At 39.5% G+C, this 20,668-nt stretch overlaps 1 protein-coding gene across 2 annotated transcripts; it reads left to right on the top strand.

Moving 5' to 3' along the window:
• The first annotated feature begins 1,945 nt into the window (after positions 1-1,945).
• Positions 1,946-19,494, top strand: DUSP11 (dual specificity phosphatase 11). Of its 2 annotated transcripts, none has more exons than XM_060657500.3 (9): positions 1,946-2,191; positions 3,864-3,939; positions 6,818-6,949; positions 10,582-10,705; positions 14,518-14,578; positions 17,082-17,128; positions 17,406-17,481; positions 17,710-17,895; positions 19,022-19,494. In XM_060657500.3, exons 1-9 carry the CDS (start codon positions 2,091-2,093, stop codon positions 19,215-19,217), a joined length of 999 nt encoding a protein of 332 aa, XP_060513483.1. In that variant the 5' UTR covers positions 1,946-2,090; the 3' UTR covers positions 19,218-19,494. The 2 variants fall into 2 exon arrangements, with proteins under 2 accessions (XP_060513483.1, XP_060513474.1); XM_060657491.3 differs by having other exon boundaries at positions 1,953-2,191; positions 17,713-17,895.
• Positions 19,495-20,668: the final 1,174 nt, after the last annotated feature.

Consider the following 20,668-nt stretch of genomic DNA (forward strand, 5'->3'; position numbering starts at 1 on the left):
AGAGAGAGAGAGAGAGAGAGAGAGAATCTTAAGCAGCATCCATGCTCAGCACGGCCTGATGCAGGGCTACATCCCACGACCCTGGGATCATGACTCAAGCCAAAATCAAGAGTCAGATGCTCAACTGACTGAGCCACCCAGGCATCCCAAGGTACTCTTTTACCTCATGTTGGACCTACTCCCATCCAAAGGCCTACTCTTTTCTAGTTCCCATATTTTCTGGAAATCCTGTTATGCCTACATCTGGATTTTCTTGCGTGAACTATAACTGAGTTTGTGTCTTGTAGCAAATTAGAAGTGCAAGACCAGGGGTGCCTGGGTGGCTCAGTCGGTTGAGCAACTGACTCTTGGTTCTCTTTAGTTCATGATCTGACAGTTCGTGAGTGCAAGCCCCACATTGGGCTTCATGCTGACAGTGCATAGCCTGCTTGGGATTCTCTCTTTCCATATTTCTCTGCCCCTCTCCTGCTCACTCTCTCTGTCTCTCAAAATAAATAAATAAAATTTAAAAATTAAAAAAGAAGAAGTGCAAGACCAATATACCTTATGGTTTCTGATAGACTTACGTCACATTTTATATATTCTCATGTCTGTAGATATATGTACCATTCATACTTTTTGGCCACTGAATGCCTATTGAATATTGTTTTTTTTTTAAAAAATAAATTCCAAAAGAATATTTTATGATTTAGCACCAAATTTGAATGTGTCTATTTGTAAGTGTGCTAACTTACACCTTTTCTTTTTCCAAATAGCAATTTGCTAATATTGACCTGTTTTAAATTATGTGTAAGTTTTCCGAATTGTAAATGCTTGTGGATTGAAACTTGATTAGAATATGACTGTCCCAGAAACATTAAAGATAGTGATCTTTTTATCCATTCATTTGATCATTTATTCAATAACTCTGACCTTTCTGGCCCTCAGTTTACCCAGTACCAGACTACTAAGTGTATGTAAGACACTTTCACAAGTTAGAAACTAATGAATACAAATAAAAAATTAGCTATTATAATTATCTACAGTTTAACCTGGAATTAGTACTCTAGTCTGTCTCCATACCTACTCTAGGACATGCTGTCCTTTTCTGTTTAAATTATAGCAGAATTCAGACTTTTTCTAGTAGGTACAGTTCCCTATGCCTGACACTGTGTGGAAATCTTAGACTTGAGCTTCCACTCCTGTCTTTCAGTCTGTTTGTTTGTTGTATTTTCTAAAACCCTACAGACCTAAGGTCAACCTCTAATGTGATACCTGGTGCATGATAAGAACCCAATAAAAGTTTCACTGTGAGTGGGAGTGTAGGTTGATACAATATTTTTGGAGGGTAATGTGGAAGTATCCTTCCAAATTTTAATCCAACATATCATTCATTCCAGAAATTGTACTTCTAGGGATTTAGATATAGTTGTATACATATATAAGGGCATTCATACTGCAGCCTGTTACAGAGGACCAAAAAAAAAAAAAAAAAAAAAAACACCTGAAAACAATTATTGGACTGGTTATATACATTATGGCTCTTATAATCAATGAAATACTATGCAAAGCAGGCATTAAAAATAATAGAGTGGATGTATGCATAAACTGACTGGGAAAATCAGTACCCAAGATATACTGTAGGATATGTATACTATACTGCTTTTGTACAAAATGAAAGATATCCATATATTTACAAATAAACATATATATATACATATATATATGTACAATAAGTATGAATGTAAGCAGTTGGAAAATACCTGGAAGAACCACACAAGGAACTGGGGCACTGGGACTTAACCCTCATTCCATGTCCTGTACTATTTGAATTCTGGTGTCTACATGCTCATCGAACCTGCGCTACCGACCCCCAGCTTAGGAGGGCACTGTCGCTCTCTGACTCCTGTTTACTACTCAAACTTCTCCGTCAGCCAGCGTGGTGACGTCATCACGACTGTCGGTGGCGCGTGCGCAGTTGCAAGGGGCCTGGGAACTGCGTGGGTTGCTGCCTAGGCGCTTCCGCTCCGGGATCTTGTTCTGGCACCGTAGGCGCTGGACTGGCGGCTTTGGCTCTCTTGCTGTTGGGTGGGAGGCATCTTGGGGCCTACATGAGCCAGTGGCATCATGCCCGCGGCGGCTGGGGCCAAGGACGCGCGTACTCTGGACGTCGCTCCACCAAGAAGAGGGGCGGAAACCACGTCCCGGAAAGGTAATCTGCCCTGGCCCCTGGGCGTGGCCCTCCACTTGGGCGCTCGGCGGCCTGGGCTCCATGTCTTGTGGTCTCTTACCTGTATCTGTCCCCGCGACGCGCTTGGCCCGTCCACCCAAGCTGGGAGGCATGGATCCTCACGCTGCTCCGCCCACAGCAACTGGGTTCTGATTTCTCCCCCCATTGCGTTAAAAGCGAGGCTCTGGCCATTGCTTCTCTGTTAAAATGCACAGGAATGGCTTTTTAAGATGGGACTGACTGCCAGTGTCGGGGACACCCCTTAATTACCAAATTGGAGTCTCCCTCAGTTCCTCGAGCTGTGCTGTTTTGACACAGCAAACGTGAGTAATGAGGACCAAGTTTGAGTGGAAAAAAAACCACCAGTACATCCAAACTTTCCTCCGAAAAAGTTGATTTATATTGTTTCCAGCAATCACAGAGGGCATAGGTTTGCTTCCTAACACGTTTCATTTGAAATAGCTTCTTCTGTGCAAATGATTAATTTTAAGACTTTGCTCATGTGTGCATTGAACTCTTTTATTCCTTGAAATCTTCCTTTCCTCCCATCTCCTACATCAAGTCCCCTTCATTTTATCTCCTGAATATCTTTACTCTGTCAGCATCCTAATACAGAACTTGCCTGATCTATTGCGGTTAGGTCCTAAGTAGTGTACGTATATCTAACTCTTGTCTCTTTCCAATCCATTCTTCACACAAGAAGTCTTGTTATTTATTTTTATTTTTTTAAATTTTAATGTTTTTTTAAATTTATTCTTGAAAGAGAGAGCATGAGCGAGGGAAGGGCAGAGAGAGAGAGGGACACAGAATCTGAAGCAGACTCCAGGCTCTGAGCTGTCAACACAGCGCCCGACGTGGGGCTCGAACTCATGAGCTGTGAGATCATGACCTGAGCCGAAGTTGGACGCTCAACCGACTGAGCCACCCAGGCACCCCACAGGAAGTCTTTTTAATAGACTAGTTGGACTATTGCCCATAAACATCAATCAAAAACATGGTTTGAAGAATAAAAAGAAACTCTTTACCATGGTCTTTAAGAGTCTGCAGAGACTAGACTCTTCCCTTGCTTTTCTAGCCCCATCTTGTGCCACTTCTGTCCTCGCTTTCTATGCTTCAGCTATACTGAATTCACCTTAGTTAACTAGCTCATCCTACAGAAGTCAGCTCAAATATGACTTCACTGTGACTCCTAACGTTATTAAGTGAAGTTCACAGTCCCTTTTCTATCAGGTTTTCTTTTAAAATGTGAACTTGAAGTTCCCTACTGACTGCATTTGATGGCACCAGTTGTGTAAGGACTGAAAATAAACTGTCAAGTCAAAGAATTGAATTTAAACTTTTAATCAACAGCTATACAGTAATGACACCAGAGTATTCAGGACTGGGCTAGGTTTTATCGGGGATACGAAAATACTGGACAAGTCTGGTTTTCGATGTTCCTTATTTGTTGAGACCTGTGCACTGTTTTGTTGCCTGTGTCTAGAAAAGTATAAGTTGTTACTAGGTGGGGTTGAGTCCATGGAACAGCAAAATTCAAAGCAGGGAGAAGAGGGGAACGTCTGTGTGGGCTATGGTGTCCATTTACAAGGAGCCATCATTCTATGCTGGGGTACAGGCTAACATAAAATTCGGCTAACAAAAAATGTATTAATAGGTGGAAAGACTATCTTCCAGTTGGACAACGGATGCCTGGGACTCGTTTCATTGCTTTCAAAGTTCCTTTGAAAAAGGTAAGCAAAAGTTAATTCAGTATTCTTTCACAAATCTGAATTCATGATATAGAATGCTGGTTCTCAACCCTGACATGCTCCATCTTCCCTTTTTTTTTTAAGTTTTTATTCATTATTTTTTATTTTTATTTTTTTAGTAATCTACCCAGTGCAGGGGCCAAATGCATGACTCTGTGGTCAAGAGTCGCTTGCTCTTTTGAGTGAGCAGCCAGGCACCCCTCCATTTTCCCTTTTTAATAACAAGTACGTTGTGTATCCCCTTTAGTATCCTGAAATAGTTATAGTTAAATACTACTTCGCTACTTAATTTTAAAGAAAAAAAGTCAACCTATGCTCTAGTTATAATGTAAACACTAAATAAGATAAAGTAACTTACAGTAAAGTAATATGTAATTAATTTCAATATGTAAATGTTTGGGCATGACTATATTAGAAATAAAAAAGTAGTTGGTTACTTGCAGCATGAATACAAACACTGCAAATGCAGACCGATCTAGGTGGGTTTTACTGCCTGTCAGAAATTTCCATGATAGTGAACAGCTCTTAGTAGATTTTCAAATAAAACAAAGTGCAATTTTTACGTGACTGAAACGTGATTACTATCTTGGAAAATGCAATGTACTTTAAAACTCTGCAGAAAACCTCTTGTGTTTATTTGTGAAATGGAGTTAGGTTCTAAGGCTTAGACAACTATGCGCAGTTTTTCACCTATATGAGGTGTTGAATAGGACATTCAAAAGTCATTCAGGTGTGAGACACATTTGTAGGACTGTTCTGAATTTGGCAAGATTTCTAGCATCTGTGACCCCCATTTACTAAATGGTAGACTACTTCACTCCCATCATCATAACTAAAAAATAAAAAGCCCTTGATTAGCAAGGTTGCGATTTCAGCATGGAAACTCTGAAAACTGTGTCTTTGTTAGAACTGAGGAAGGAATAGGTGAGGAAAGCATTTGACCAATATAAAAAAGGTAAGAAGAGACTCATGAAACTGCCCGGCATAGCATGGATTGGTTTCTGGAAAAGCCACTTTGAATGTGTTGAGATTTTATTTAATTTGTGACTCATAGGTCAGGGTTCCTTTTTCATCTACTGTGTCAGTTCTTCTGCATCTCTGGACTTAAAAACTAGTCTTCTCATAAAGATAATCTTATGGCTCTTATTCACATCCATCAACACCAAGCATAATGTTTGGCATATAGTAAACGTTAACAAATATTTATTGAATGGACATTCCCAGCCCCCATTTGGAGCTGCTGCGAATTATCTCCTATATTCCTCCTTTCCTCTGTGCAGTTGTCCTGATTCCTCAACTCCTTACCCAATGGTCTCTAAAAGTGGATTCCCGAGCTTCCACAAGGGCCCCTGCTTAGCCCCTTGCCTGAAAGTACACCAGCAAGGTAGACAACAGGAAGACTCTTCTGTTTCCCTTCCTCCACACAGCCACAGATCTTTCCTGTATGATGTCATGACAAAAAGCCTCCTCCTAGCTCTGTATACTCAGGTTATCTGGCTCAGCATTGGGATTGTTTAGGCACTGTACAGGGGATTACAGAGCTGCATACCTCCCCCACCCCCCCCCGAGTGCAGTTCCTTTTCATGCTGTAGAGTTAGGAAGCAAAACGTGACATTGAGTTCCTGTGTGTTTTATGGAAGTCACCCAAAGAAAAGCAGTCACTTGACAGTCACTTCTTATGCATACTGGAATATGAAATAGAGTATGTCAAGTGTCACATGAATGCCATGGCAAGAAATACCTAGGAATTCAAAGGAGGGGGAAATGGTAACAGACAGGAAGGCTTTCTAAAGTTAGTTGTTGTTCACATGACTGGACAGGATATTTGATTCATCAGCTCCAAGTCTGCAAGAAGCTTACTGGAGAGATTATATGCCTCATTGTAATTAATATACTCTTCAACACTTTTACAGTTTTACATGGAAGACTTAATATCATCAAACTGGCAAATCTTCCTAAGTTAACTTATTATAAATTTAACATCATCTCAAATAGATTGATTCTAAAACTCATAGAGAAAAATAAACCTAAATAGCCAGGAAAATTCTGAAAAAGAAGAATACTGGGAGAAGGGGATCATGGAGCCCTGTCAGATAGGAAGCTGTGTTAAAAGTGTTGAGCACAGGCAATTTTTAGGGCAGGGAAACTATTCTGTGTGATACTGTAAGTATAAACACGTGTCGTTATTCTTTGGTCAAAACCAGTAGACTGTACAACACAAAGTGATTTGTAATGTAAATTGTGGACTTTGAAAACGACATGTCCATGTTGGTTCATCGATTGTAACACATGGACCTTACAGGTATGGAATGTCGATGGTGGGGAAAGTTGTGTGGGGTAAAGGAGAGAGGGTGTAAGAAGAAACTCTACTTTCTGCTCAGTTTTGCTCTGAAGCTAAAACTGCTCTAAAAACTAGTCTATTAATTTAAAAAAAGTATGTGGCTGACATTTGAATAACCAAACAGAGCAGAGTAGGTGAATAAGCCAAATATGTAAAAGAATATTTAGCAATAGAAGCCACCCTTCATATAGAGAAGTATTCAGGAAGTATTTAGAAGTAGTTATAGATGCGCCAGGTGGAGCCGAAGATTTGCTGGACAGAATTGATGCAGTCTCTGCCTTCTGGCAGTTGCAGTCTGGTTAGGAGATCAACATGAGACAAGTAAACACAGAAATAAATACATAGAAATGAGCTTACTTTCTCCCGCCTCATCTCTGGAAGAAAAGATTGTAATCTAGCTTATAAATTCCAGCAGAGTGGAAACTTTTCTTTGAATCTCATTGTGTGTTAGCATCACAGGGCTTGAATAAATGGAAAAGGATTTTAAGCACATGTTTGCTTTTTCTTTCATTCTAACAGAGTTTTGAAAAGCACCTTGCTCCAGAAGAACGTTTTTCCCCCTTGGATCTTTTTAACAAACTCCAAAAACAGAATGAAGAACTTGGACTGATTATTGACTTAACATACACTCATCGCTATTATAAACCAGAGGTAAATGGAACCTTTAACTGAAAAGGACCGACTTTCCAATACGATAATAATTCTTAGTAATTCAGTAGTTATCATCTTACACTAAGGTGAATCCTGGCTTATTTTCACGGGTAATAGTTCAAAAAAAGGAAGTTAACGGTTTCCTTAAGTACATATTTCTAATTGGTGTCTCAAAATGAGATTAAAGACATGAATTGAACTGTAATGTTGGCTCTGTGTGTCTTAAGAAATTCTATAAGCTTCATGTTCCATATTTTGAAAATGAAATAAATTTTTAGTAAGAATAGCAGCCTAAAAGAAAAGAAGTAAATATCCACTAGCACTTATTTTAAGCAGTTGACTGAGCGTGTAAACATCATGGTAAAAGACCACTATTAGCTCTAAGTTTTATGCTTTCCTTTCCCTAATATCTCTGATAAAAAACAGAACCCCATATAATCTGTTGGCCCATGTGACATATCAGTGTGAGGGAATTATCCTTCTGACCAATTTCATGGCCTTGGACGACAGTAACACTAAACGTTTATTAATACTTGTAGGGGGCCTGGGTGGCTCAGTCGGTTAAGCATCTGACTCTTGGTTTTAGCTCAGTTCATGATCTCACGTTTTGTGAGTTCGAGTCCCGCATCGGGCTCTTTGCTGGCAGTGCGGAGCCTGCTTGGGATTCTCTGTCTCTGTCTCTCTGGCCCTCCTCCCCTGCTCATGCTCTTTCTCTCTCTCAAAATAAATTAAAAAATTTAGAAAATAGATTTGTAAAACAGTTTGCCATCTGAAAAGTACTTTTACATACCTTATCATAGTTAATCTTCACAACAGTCCTTTGCTGATGAAGTATAGTAGTTCTGGTATCTGCTGAGTGCTTGCTCTGCACTAAGCTCAGAGGATAGATGATCACAACTGCTTATCTTACAGATGATGAATCTGAGGCTCAAAAAAGGAAGAATTGACACTTAAATTCAGTTATTCCTGTTTTTGTGTGTGTGTGTGGCCAGTTGTACGTAAATATCATTTTAACCATTCATAAGTGTCTAATTCTGTGGCATTAAATACATTCACAACATTGTGTCACCATCATCGCTGCCTATAACCAAAACTTTTTCATCATCCTAAACAAAAACTGCACTCATTAAACAATCATGTCATTTCCTCTTCCTGCGGAGGTAACCTGTATGCTACTCTCTGGAGTGGAACCATACAATATTTGTCCTTTTGTGTCTCACCTACTTCACTAAACATAATGTTTTCAAGTTTCACACATGTAACAAAATGTCATTCCTTGTCACGGCTGAGTAATATTCCATATTTTGTTTCTCTCTTTACATGTTGATGCACACTTGAGTTGTTTCCACCTTTTGGCTACTGTGAATAATACTGCTGTGAACATTGATGTACCAATAGTTGTTCAGATTCCTGCTTTCACCTCCTTTACATGTCTAGGTAGGAGTGCAGTTATTGGATCATATGGTAGTTCTATGTTTAGAAACCTTTGAGACCACCAAACTTTTCCAGTGTCGTTTTTTGCATGTTTGTTTCTTGGTTTTAATGTTTTATTATTTATTTTTGAGAGAGACAGAGAGAGAGAGAGACACAGAGACAGCATGAGCAGGGGAGGGGCAAAGAGAGAGGGAGACACAGAATCTGAAGCAGGCTCCAGGCTCTGAGCTGTCAGCACAGAGCCTGATGTGAGGCTTGAACTCAAGAACTGTGAGATCATGATCTGAGCTGAAGTCGGACGCTTAACCAACTGAGCCACCCAGGCACCCCTCCAGTGTCATTTTTTAAATAATTACCACAACTTTTAAACACACAGAAGTAGGCATAATACTGTGGGCATTCATTGTACACCCATGAACTCATCCAGCTTTAATCTTTATTAATTGATGCTGTCGGGTTTCATCTGTACACCTTCTGGTTTCACCCCATTCCATATAATTTTGAAGCATATCCCATGTATTATATAGCATATAATTTCACCTGTACATTTTTTGTATATATATTTAAAATATACGACTTTTATTCCTTACTGTCATTATTTAACATCAAATATCCAGTCAGTGCTCAAATTTTCAGTTCTTCTAAATGTCATAAAAATGTTTTTTAAGAGTTTGAATTAAGGGGCGCCTGGGTGGCTCAGTCGGCTAAGTGTCTGACTTCGGCTCAGGTCATGATCTCATGGTTTGTGAGTTCAAGCCTTGCATCTGGCTCTGTGCTGACAGCTCAGAGCCTGGAGCCTGCTCTGGATTCTGTGTCTCCCTATCTCTCTCTCTGCCCTTCCCCTGCTTACACTCTGTCTCTCTCTCTCTCAAAAATAAATAAACATAAAAAAAGAAAAAAAAGTTTGAATTAAATCCAAATAAGATTCACCCTTTGCTTTTGATTATTAGGTCTCTGAAGTCTTATTTAATCTGTAAGTTCTCCTTCCATGTCTCTCTCACATACTTTTTTTCTCCCCCCTTGAGTTTTAATTTTTGAAGAAACCAGTTTGTTCTATCTAGATTTGATGATTTCCTCCCCATGTGTTAACATATTCTTCAGTCTTTTATTTCCTGTAAATTGTTAGTTGGACCCAGAGGCTTGACCAGATTAGACTTATTTTTTATTTTTTTTTGCGAGACAGTTTCATAGGTTATGATGTGTTCTTCTGTGGAGACCGACCTGTAAGTGATTATCTTTTTCTGTGGTATTACAGTCACTGATGACTGATACCCACATGCATTAATTCATTTGGGGCTTCAAAAATAGTGAATTCTGTCCCTTGTTCATTTATTAGCTGGGCATATTTCTATTGAGAGAAGCTTCCCTCATCATCTGTTTGGTTGCCTAGTTGTAGAGGCATGTGCTTCTTTCCTTTTATTTAACAGGTGTCAAAATAATGAGTTGATCCACTAATATCCTCTGATGGTGACCAATGAGTTTTATTTATTTACTTTTTGTACCATTTTGGACTTCAATGAAGTTATTCTCCTTGAGGCACAAATTGAGGCCCGATCTTTGCCCAGTTGGAGCTTCTCTGAGTATGGCTCCTGAATATGACATCAGTTGTTTGTAGGCTTTTTCTGTGATCAGAACTAGGAAATATGTGTTTGTTTTTAATATAAAATAAATCATAGATTCATGCTGGTACTTTCCATTTAAAGTCAGAACCATAGGATTTTCACTTAACCTCTTCTTTTATTGGTATCTAATTTCTCCTGCCCCTGAGAATACCAGCTCTCAACAGTGCCTGAAATTTGCTCAGTCTCACAGTTCAAATCCAAGTTTTTCTGACTCTGTTCTACTATTCTACTTAAATCACAGCGGCTTTATGACTCTCAAAATACAAAATATTAAGTAGAACTATTCATATAATTTTTAGTTTTTATGCATTCATTTAAATGGACTTGGCTTTCAGTTTTGTATCCTATTGACTACCCGTTCTGTAGGTTTCATTTCTTTTCCCCCCATTCTGTAGATTTACTAAAAATCAGATGATACTTCCTGGTTGAAGCAGCTTGGGAAAAAATGTCTTTTTTATCAGAATTACTGATAAACTATGTTTATTGTAACCTCTTGGTTTATATTCTGGCTTCTCTAATTTTTAATTCTTTACTTACAAATGAAATAATATGCATTTTCATGGTTTTGCCTTATAGGACTTACCAGAAACTATTCCTTACTTAAAAATTTATACAACTGGGCATCAGGTGCCTGATGATGACACTATTTTTAAATTCAAATGTGCTGTTAATGAGTTTTTGAAGGAAAATAAAGACAATGGTGAGTTTGTTGTTTTTTTTTTTTCCCCTCTTACTTGAACATTGGTATGCATATTGAATGGGGTTGGAATTTTTAGTTTTAACGTTAGGCCTGTTGTGTTTGATAATGTTAAGGTAGAAACGTCAGATGGTGCTAATAGAGTGAGTTTTTCCTTGTATGGTCACAAATAAACAATTTAGTTTGAAAAGTAGTTTTAATGAAAAATGTGAACTAGCTTACTCATCTCTTTAAAACTTTTGAATGGGAAATACATAATAAACACATTCTTTTATTCATTGGTTCAGAGGTAAGAGTTGCGGGGGAAAGGTTAAGAACTGATGTATTGCGTCAAAGCGTATGGGAGTGTGGCTTGTGTGACCTTACACTGAAAACAAGGGGGAAAAAATCTCAACGTCTTAGGGTCTATAAAAGAGACACCAAAAGGAAAAGGTTTGGAATGAGACAGACCCCTACAGGCAAAGCAAAGTGCATCAGTGCAGTGGCATCCTCATCATGCATATTTAAGATGTTTCTGCTGTTTTTCCACTTTGGATACAACTGAGGAAGGACACTACCACCTCTTATTCAGACAGGAAAAACTTTAAAAGGCTGGTGTTTCGTATTTCTGCTTTAAGATCTACCTTACTCTGTTGAAAATAGATCTTATTAAGCTATTAGTGTCTTAATTTTAAGGATACACTTAACTATTTCCGGCACCTGGCCATCAGAAAGAATGTGGTATTTGCTATATTTTAAGACTGAGGAATCTTTTGTCTTTGAAAAGCCACCGACCTGCAGGAAAAAGTGTTCATTTTGTTCTCTTTCTAAATTTAGCTTGAGGAGTGTATGCTTTATTACATAAATATGACAGTAAATATTCCACATATGTACACATACACACACAAACAGGAAGTAGGGGAGAAAGAATAGAGATGCAGGTGAGAAGATAGGGGCTGGGAGATGACAGATAGAAAGAGACAAGAATTTTAAGATAATTTTTCACACTGTAACGTGGTTGCCTAATGCAGGCATTAGCACTTAAATATCTTAAGCCTTGTTCCCAGATCTTCCCTGTACTTTAACTTTAAAACTTCATGGGCTTGGCCTTGCTTCTGACAGCCACGTCATTTATGGAGGAGGTAAATAATCTGATTTATATTAACTTATGTCAGAAACATGACTGTGTAAGATGTTAGGGTGCAGCGGCCAGCCTACTCGCTGCTTCAGGGCTCCTCTGTGTGGAACTGTAGATAGTATTCCATCTGTTCTGCGAGGGTTAGAAGATCCGTATGAGTACACGTGAACACGTTTGTAAATCTTGTTTGTTCACGTGTTACACCATGTTGGTCTTCTGCCTGTATGGTGCTGACTTCACTCTGCTCTCTGCTCTAGCAGTCTTGGGACCTTGTTTATGATCCATTTTGTCTACCTCTGTTCTAAGCGTCCCCTCCCACAGATTCCAGGCTCCCTGAAGAAGAGGAGGACACTACACTGTCCACCCCCTAGAACTGGTAGAGACTCAGAAAATAAATGGAGTCAGTAAACACTGAGGTTTGTTGGTAGGGCATGGGATACAGAGGTGATAGCATTCTCTGTTCATTAGAAACTTCCCTAGGAAGATAAACATGTGGTAATTAAGACAATGGATTAATTATAACAAAAGAATTAAGTGCAACAGGAATATGGAGGAGAGGTTGAGGAAGGCCTGACCGAGGAGACAGGAGCATTTGAGTTGGGCTGTGGGGAAGAGGACTTTGCCAGAATGAGGAAAGGACAGCCCAGGTTTGGGGAACAAGTGCAAAAGGCACAGGGCGTGAACTTGTGCCAGGGAGCGGCAGCCTCTGGTGTGACTAGAGGGTCGTGTGAAAGGGTATAGAATTCATATGTTCATTTTCAACAGGTATTTACAGGACACCTTCGAAGTTGAAGGCACTGTTCTGGGAAGCAGGAACAGAAGAAAGCTCTTGCTCTTTTATGCTTTGCGTTCTAGTGGGGGAGAGGGATAAATAAGTAACTGAAATGTCAGATGGTGAGAAGTGCTTTGGAAAAAAACAGATAGGACACAGAAGTGAGGGAATGTGTTGGGTGATCAGGGGAGGCCTCTCTATTAAGATGTCATTTGAGTAGAGCCTTAAAAGGAGTGAGGAGCCATTGGATATTTGGGGGGTGGGGGAGACAGAGTATTCCAAAGCAGAGGGAATAGTAGGTGCAAAAGTCCCTGAGGCATGACTGTGCCCAGCATGTTTGAGGAATAGGAAGGAGGCCAGTGTAGCTGGAATGCGGAAGGTGTGAAGGCAGAGCAGTAGAAAATGGGATCTGGGAGGTTGGCAGGGGCAGGAAGAGGTGGGTCACGTAGGTCCTTGTAAGTCCTAGTTCAAATTCTTGTGGGCTTACGGTTCAGTTGGAGAGCCAGGTTGATGGTACTGTTTATGAAGAGTTCTAAATGCTGTGTTAAAAGTTTGGGCTTTATTCTGTGCTAAATGGAGGTTTTTCAGCAAGGGAGCAACCCTGCGAGTTTGTATTTTAAGTTAACATCTTCCATATGGAGAATCACTTGAAATAGATGAGATTTAGAGGTAGGGAGGTGGTCACCCAGGCAGGGGAGGCCATGTGCTTTCCTACCAGACACTTCCTAGTCACAGACATAAATTTTGCCGAGATCAACTACACGTGATTGTTTTTTATTTAACTTCTTACATAGTTTTAAAATTTTTTTTTTAACATTTATTTATTTTTGAGACAGAGAGAGACAGAGCATGAACGGGGGAGGGTCAGAGAGAGGGAGACAGAATCTGAAACAAGCTCCAGGCTCTGAGCTGTCAGCACAAAGCCCGACGCGGGGCTCGAACTCACGGACCGCGAGATCACGACCTGAGCCGAAGTCGGCCGCCCAACCAACTGAGCCACCCAGGCGCCCCCTTATATAATTTTTTAAATGATGGACTAAGAAATACTGTGGCACAGTTGGAAAAATCTTAGACTTGATCCTAGTCTTTGTTCTCTCTGCCTGCTGTGCAGCTTGGCCTTACATCTCCAGTTCTCACTTTTTCTTTCTTTTTTAATTTTTCTAATGTTTAGAGAGAGAGAGACAGACAGGGCACAAGCAGGGGAGGGGCAGAGAGAGAGAGGGAGACACAGAATTGGAATGAGGCTCCGGGCTCCGAGCTGTCAGCACAGATCCCCACGCAGGATCCCCATGAACCATGAGGTCATGACCTGAGCCAAAGTCAGTCACTTAACCGATTGAACCACCTAGGCACCCCCGTTCTTGCTTTTTTCATTGGAAAATACTGACAGTGCTGCTCAACCGGGGGCTTCACGGGCACATAGACTGTGGCATGTGTGGAGCAGCAAATGACAGAGGAATGGAAGCGCTTTGGGAACTCATGAGTCCCACCCAAACTATTCTTTTTAATATTCAGCATCGAAAGTAAAGCATTCCATTCATTTCACTCAGAAACAAATTTCATTTTTCTTGTGGCCTGTTTTCTTTTTCACTCCCGTTTTCTATATTTAATCAGTTACTGATAGGCATTCTAGATTAAGACAGCTGGGTTCGTCTTGGTGCCATTTTACCTGACCAGGCCATCTCCAGTTTACACGACTGCATGTAAGAGGGGTGAAGCAAAATTTCCCAGACCATGAATTTTGACTTTATGTTAGATGATTCTTTATTAGTGTGTTCCTAAAATTACTCACTCCTCATCAGTTATTCCTTTTCAGGGTAGTGGTAGTGCTATGGTAACTAATAAATGGTACTCTAAAGAAAATTGTAGAACTTGTTTTTAGTGTATCTACATCACCTATTTAACTCTGTATTCCTTGTTTTGTAGACAAACTTATTGGTGTTCATTGTACTCATGGTTTAAACAGGACTGGCTATCTCATCTGCAGGTGAGTTGCCAACCCCAAGAGACAGACTGTGTTTAGGTTGCTTTGTGTACAATAGTAGGTGCAAGCCAGTTGCAAAAAATACAGTCAGCTTTGAAATGTATGAAATAGAAAGAAGTCTTGCTCCCCACCCAAAGATTACCACCAGTAATAAGTGAATACGTATTTTTTCAGACTTTAAAAATGCAGACAGATAATAAGCATATATGTGTAATTTAACGGTATAATATTTAGACATCCTGTTTTATAATATAACATGGTGAACATCTTCCTGTGAAAGTATTTGGGAACCTCATTCTTAAAATTTTTTTAAAAATGTTTATTTTTGAGAGAGAGAGCACAAGTGGGGGAGGGGGAGAGAGAGAAAGAGGGAGACACAGAATCCAAAGCAGCCTCCAGGCTCCGAGCTGTCAGCACAGAGCCCGATACCGGGCTGGAACCCATGAACCACGAGATCATGCCCTGAGCCAAAGTCGGAGGTTTAACTGACTGAGCCACCCAGGTGCCCCTCATTCTTTTTTAAAGGCTGTATTGCTTTGTTTACTGATGAACATAAAAGTCAGAAATTCTTGATATTTAAAACATTGAATTATTGAACATTCCTATATGAACAAATTTGAATATATATGCTATTTTTTGAGATAATTTTAGTCAGAATGGAATTTCTGAATCAGAAGTTGATGCTTTTATGCTTTTTGAGGACTGCTGCACTGGACTGACTTCTATTTGTTCATTCAGAAAGCACTTACTGAGCATCTGTTATGTGTAAGCACTGTGCTAGACGCTGGCAGAAAGACTTGAGAGACTTGACTTGGCCTTCGGGAACTCTAACAAGTCTAGAGAGAGAATAGACATGCAAGAATCACACAAATGCATGTGGAATTACAACTCTGACAAATGCCAAGAAGGAGAGGGACATGGTTCATGGAGGGCATATTAATAGGGAGGATTTGACTTTAGCATGGAGATTACAGAAAGTTTCTGTGGGGATGTTGGAGCTGATATCTGAAGGATGATGAGGTATTAACCTATTAGGGACTCTGGGGAGAGAATTCTGGGCATAAGGAACAGCAAGGACCGATAATAGGAAAGCGTATGCTGTGTTGGAGGAACAAGCCAGAGAGGCTGGGCCATGGGAAGTATGGTGTTAAAATGGAGCTGAAGTTCAAAAAAAAAAAGGTAGCGGGGAGCACCTGGCTGGCTAAGTCGGTAGAGCAAGTGACTCTTGATCTCGGGGTCATGAGTTTGAGCCGGAGGGGCACCTGGCTGGCTCATTCAGAGGCGCATGTGACTCTTGATCTTGGAGTCATGAACTTGAGGCTTATGTTGGGTGTAGAGAGATTACTTTCACTTTTTTTATTTTTTTTTTATTTTTTTTTTATTTTTAGAGTGTGCAAGCAGGGGGTGGGGGCAGAGAGACACGGAGAGAGAATCTTAAGCAGTCTCCACACTCTGGGGCGCTCAACGTGGGGCTTGATCTCGTGACCCTGAGCTGAAATTTGGATGCTTATCCGTCTGAGCCACGTCGGCACCCCGAGATTACTTTTTTTTTTTTTTTTTAAGTTTAAAATAGAGCTGTAGGGGCATCTGGCTGGTTCAGTCAGAAGGGCATACAACTCGATCTTGGGTTTGTGAGTTCAAGCCCCATATTGGATGTAGAGATTACTTAAAAAAAGGTTTAAAATGGAGTGTGGGGAGGAACTAGATCATGCAGGTCTGTGTTTAAGGTTTTAGACTTGATCTTCAGAGTAATCGAAAACCATTGAACTTTTTTTTGTTAAGGGTGTGGAGAATATAATCAAATTTGGATTTTCAAGTGATTATTTTGCTGAGTAGAGATTACACTGCAGGTGGAAACAAGAAGATAGGTTAGGCTTTTGTAGAAACCAGGGCATGATGGTAACTTGGACGAGGGTGTGGTGGTCATTTTGGTAGAAAGATGTGGACATATTCTAGAGATACTCAGGTAATATCATCTTTAGGATTTGTGGGTTGAAGATGAGGGTGAGGAAGAAATGGCTGACAGTGGTGGTGACTCCTAAGCTTCTGGCCCTTTACAGTTGGTTAGATAGCATTGTTTAGATACAATGTTAATATTTTTCCCAATATGTTTTTTCCTATTTGTTGGTTCCTAATAAATACTCTGTCACATTAAGTAAGTCTTCTGTTTCTAGTATATAAAACATTTTGATCAAAAAGGACTATTGTATTTTATCAGATGCCTTTTTAACAAGTACCAATTTGGTCCTGTATTTTCTTCTTTCACTTACTAACTAAATTGTTAATTACATTAATAGATTTTCTAAAGTTGGGTCATCCTTGCATCCTTGGAATGAAGTCTTTTTGTGGTCATAGTATATCATTCTTGAATAATTATTGGATTAGATGTGCTGATACTTTCTTAGGGTTTTTATATCTGTATTTGTAAATGAAATTGGACCTCTTTTGAATAAACTTGATTTCTTTCTTCTTACATATAAATGACTCAATTATGTTGTTTTGTTAGATATTTGATTGATGTAGAAGGCATGAGGCCAGATGATGCAATTGAATGTAAGTATGAGTGTTGTCACTATTTTTCACTTTTTATAAAAGTTGAAGGTGGAAATGTAGATGTATTTCTCAAATTTTGGAAAAAAAGAAACGTTTGTAATTCATTTGCTGTGACATAATACAGTCTTTTGCCAAAAGTTTATAAAGGGATGTATCTGGAAATAGTGAGGTATTAACAGCTTGAATAATTCGTCAGTGGATTTCAGCTTTGATCTACTTTCTCTGTAAAAGACTTGTTTTTTGTACAGTTATTTCTAACAGTTCATCCACTCCTCAGTATTCAATAGGTGCCGTGGACATTGCTTGGAAAGACAAAACTATATTGAAGACCTTCAGAAGGGCCCCATCAGAAGGTACGTTGCATTTTTTATGTGAGGTTTGTGGTTAGGGAGATATGTTTGTAGATTATTTCAGCTGTACATATCCACTCTCCCTGAGGCTTACTTACTTGCTTGGGGAATCTAAACAAGGAGAGAAGTGGGGGAGGATGGCATTGTTATTTTCATGGACCAAAATGTAGTTACTAAATTGGCTACTAAATTTGGAAACCAGTAATACCGTGTGGAAATGTTCTCTTTGAGGAGTTGGGATTCCAGTGTATCCAGATCAAGTGGTTTTGAAGCCGCAACACATATGATGGAACCAGTCCACACCACTATTAAGTCTGTTAACCAAGGACAGAGGTATAACCTACATCAGACCCAAGGCTATCCAGTACCTTCTTGGCATTTCCACAGCCAGACCCAAGATCTGCAGCAGTCAGTAAGGTATCTCTTCTGTCTACTTTTCTGGAATTGAAATAGAAATTTATATCATAATTTAGTGCAAACACATAGCAATGGTGAGGAATTGATGTTTTCTGGATGATCAGTGTCAACCAGGAGGTATCATTTGCTCCATATTTTGCATTTAGAGCTGAAAAATCAAGTACAAGATGGGGGAATATGTGACTTTTCAGAGGCAGTTGAAAAATGCCTTAGAAAATTTCATTGATTCTAAACTTCGTTTAAGCCAACAATTTGATGTGATTACCAAAAAGGATCTTGCATTCTTAGGCTGCATTAATAGTGGTAAAGTTTACAGAATAAGGAAGGGTGTTATTTAAGAGTAAATACAGATTATAGAGAAAGTAGTGAAACTCCAGTATGATATATTTACTGATCTTGCTTTTGAAACAATTAAACTTCAATCTTAATTTTCCACATTTGTTACATGTCCCATAATTAGAATTCTATACTTTATAACTAATTTACATATGTATTTAAAGTGAAAGCAGCTTCCTGTTTTTAAAAATAAATACCTTATTCTGTCTCATGTCAACTCTGCCAGACTTGGGGAGAAAGTATTTGATTAGAAAAGTGTGGGCATTGGGGCGCCTGGGTGGCGCAGTCGGTTAAGCGTCCGACTTCAGCCAGGTCACAATCTCGCGGTCCGTGAGTTCGAGCCCCGCGTCAGGCTCTGGGCTGATGGCTCGGAGCCTGGAGCCTGTTTCCGATTCTGTGTCTCCCTCTCTCTCTGCCCCTCCCCCGTTCATGCTCTGTCTCTCTCTGTCCCAAAAAAAAAAAAAAAAAAAAAAAAAAAAAAGAAAAGTGTGGGCATTTATCTGTGTAGGGAAAGTGGAATGGCTCCTGGAAACCTACCATGTGCCAAGGTGTTGTGGTAGGTAATTTAATTACGTTGTCTTAATTTACCTTGAAAACAACCCATGAAGATGGAAGGTATTGGCTCCATTTTATAAAGAACTAAGAAATCCAAAGATTAAGCAACTTATCTGCTAAGGTTATACAGGTAGAAAACAGTAGAGCCAGAATATCTATGTATTATTTTATAAAGCTTATTATATATTTTGTTAAACTAATAATAATTAATTGCTTTTTTGTTTGTTTGTTTAAGAAAATTTTCACAGAATCAGAATGTTTCCCAGAGAGGCCATATCCCTCCTCCTGGGCCCCCTGGAGAGGACTATTCACAATTGAGGTACTCTTGGAATGTAATGCCAAATGCCAGTCAAGTAGCCCAGAATAAAAGGTGGTATCCTGGCACTTACTACGGACTATCCTATCCAGCCTATTGTGGATGGACCGAATGACACAAACCTATCCTGGAAATCTCTCTGTGGATAGAGCAAGACTGAAGACAGCTGGAGTGACTTTTTATAAGATCAGATCAAATGAGGTTTATAATCTGCTTCATTCCTCCCTCATGTGTTCAAACTTAAGGAAAAATTACATTGATACTTACCTCTTTGATGAGAAATTTGCAGTATTTACAACAGTAAAGGAAATAATCTGTCATTCAGTCTTAAGTTTTTTTAAAGAAGATGATATTTTAGAACTCATAAAGTAATAAAGAATTTCTCTCGTGAATTATTTTTCAAAAATTCTGTTTTCTTGGGGTGCCTGGGTGGTTCATTTAAATGTCTGACTCTTGATTTCAGCTCAGGTCATGATCTCACAGTTTGTGAGATCAAGCTGTGTGTTGGGCTCTGTGCTGACAGTGTGGAGCCTGCCTGGGATCCCCCCCCCCCTCCCCCCCCGCCTCTCATGCTCTCGCTCTCAAAATAAATAAGTAAAACTTAAAATTCTGTCTTCTTTATCCATGATTTCCTTCTGACCAATTTTGTGATAGGAGTGTATGTGCAGAAATTTTTAGTGTTCTTCTCATATTCTATTAATGACCCAATCATTAAGGGTATCTTTTTTTCCCCCTAACTGTTCAAGATTTCTGTTACCTAAGAGTCCAACCATCTCCTTAGAACCTAATCACTACTTGAAATTAGTAATTGTATTTTTATGATTAGACATTTCTTTCTTTGGAAGCCTGTTGTAGGATTTGACCAACTTCTTTCACTGAATTGTCAGATATGCCATCTAACACAGGAATGGGTAAACTTTTAGGAATTGACTACCAGTTGGGCAAGAAACTGATTGAGAAATCAGAATGCTGGGGAATTTGCCTGACAGGGTAATTGTTATCTACTGAGTAGAACTATTTGGAAAACTGGAAAACTTTTATAGACCATAAAAGTTCTTTAATGAACAGAAGAGGATACAACATTTAAAGCCTGAGATATAGGAAAACTTGTAGACGACAAGCATGGCTCCTTGTGTTATTGCTTCTCTGTTGAACATAAACCTACTGGGATCTTTTTCCACTGGCCTCACAGTAGAGTGGTGCCTTGATCTTGACTTCTAAGTTCTTTTCCGCTGGTATACCTCTGGAACATGCAGATGGATCACTTGGGAGGTGTTAAATATTCTGAGTTGCAAAGAAGCCAGAGACCTTAGTTTGCTCAAGAAAGTGCCTCACTAACATGACATCCAAGCCTCTGTAGATACTTGGTGAATACCTGGGCGACCTGGCTTCACTTTTTTAAAGCCTCTGACTTTGAAGATTTGTATCCTAGAATGTCTCATGCTGCATGTGATAGGTATTTTCTTTATGCTCTTTTACATACCAACATGTGGAACCTGACTCTCAGGAAGTGCTCTTCTAGTTCAACCACTGCCCTGGCCCATGTCTAATTAGCTCAGTCGGGCT

The sequence above is a fragment of the Panthera onca genome, chromosome A3, assembly GCF_046562875.1.
Source record: "Panthera onca isolate mPanOnc1 chromosome A3, mPanOnc1 haplotype 2, whole genome shotgun sequence".
Taxonomy (NCBI): Eukaryota; Metazoa; Chordata; class Mammalia; order Carnivora; family Felidae; genus Panthera; species Panthera onca.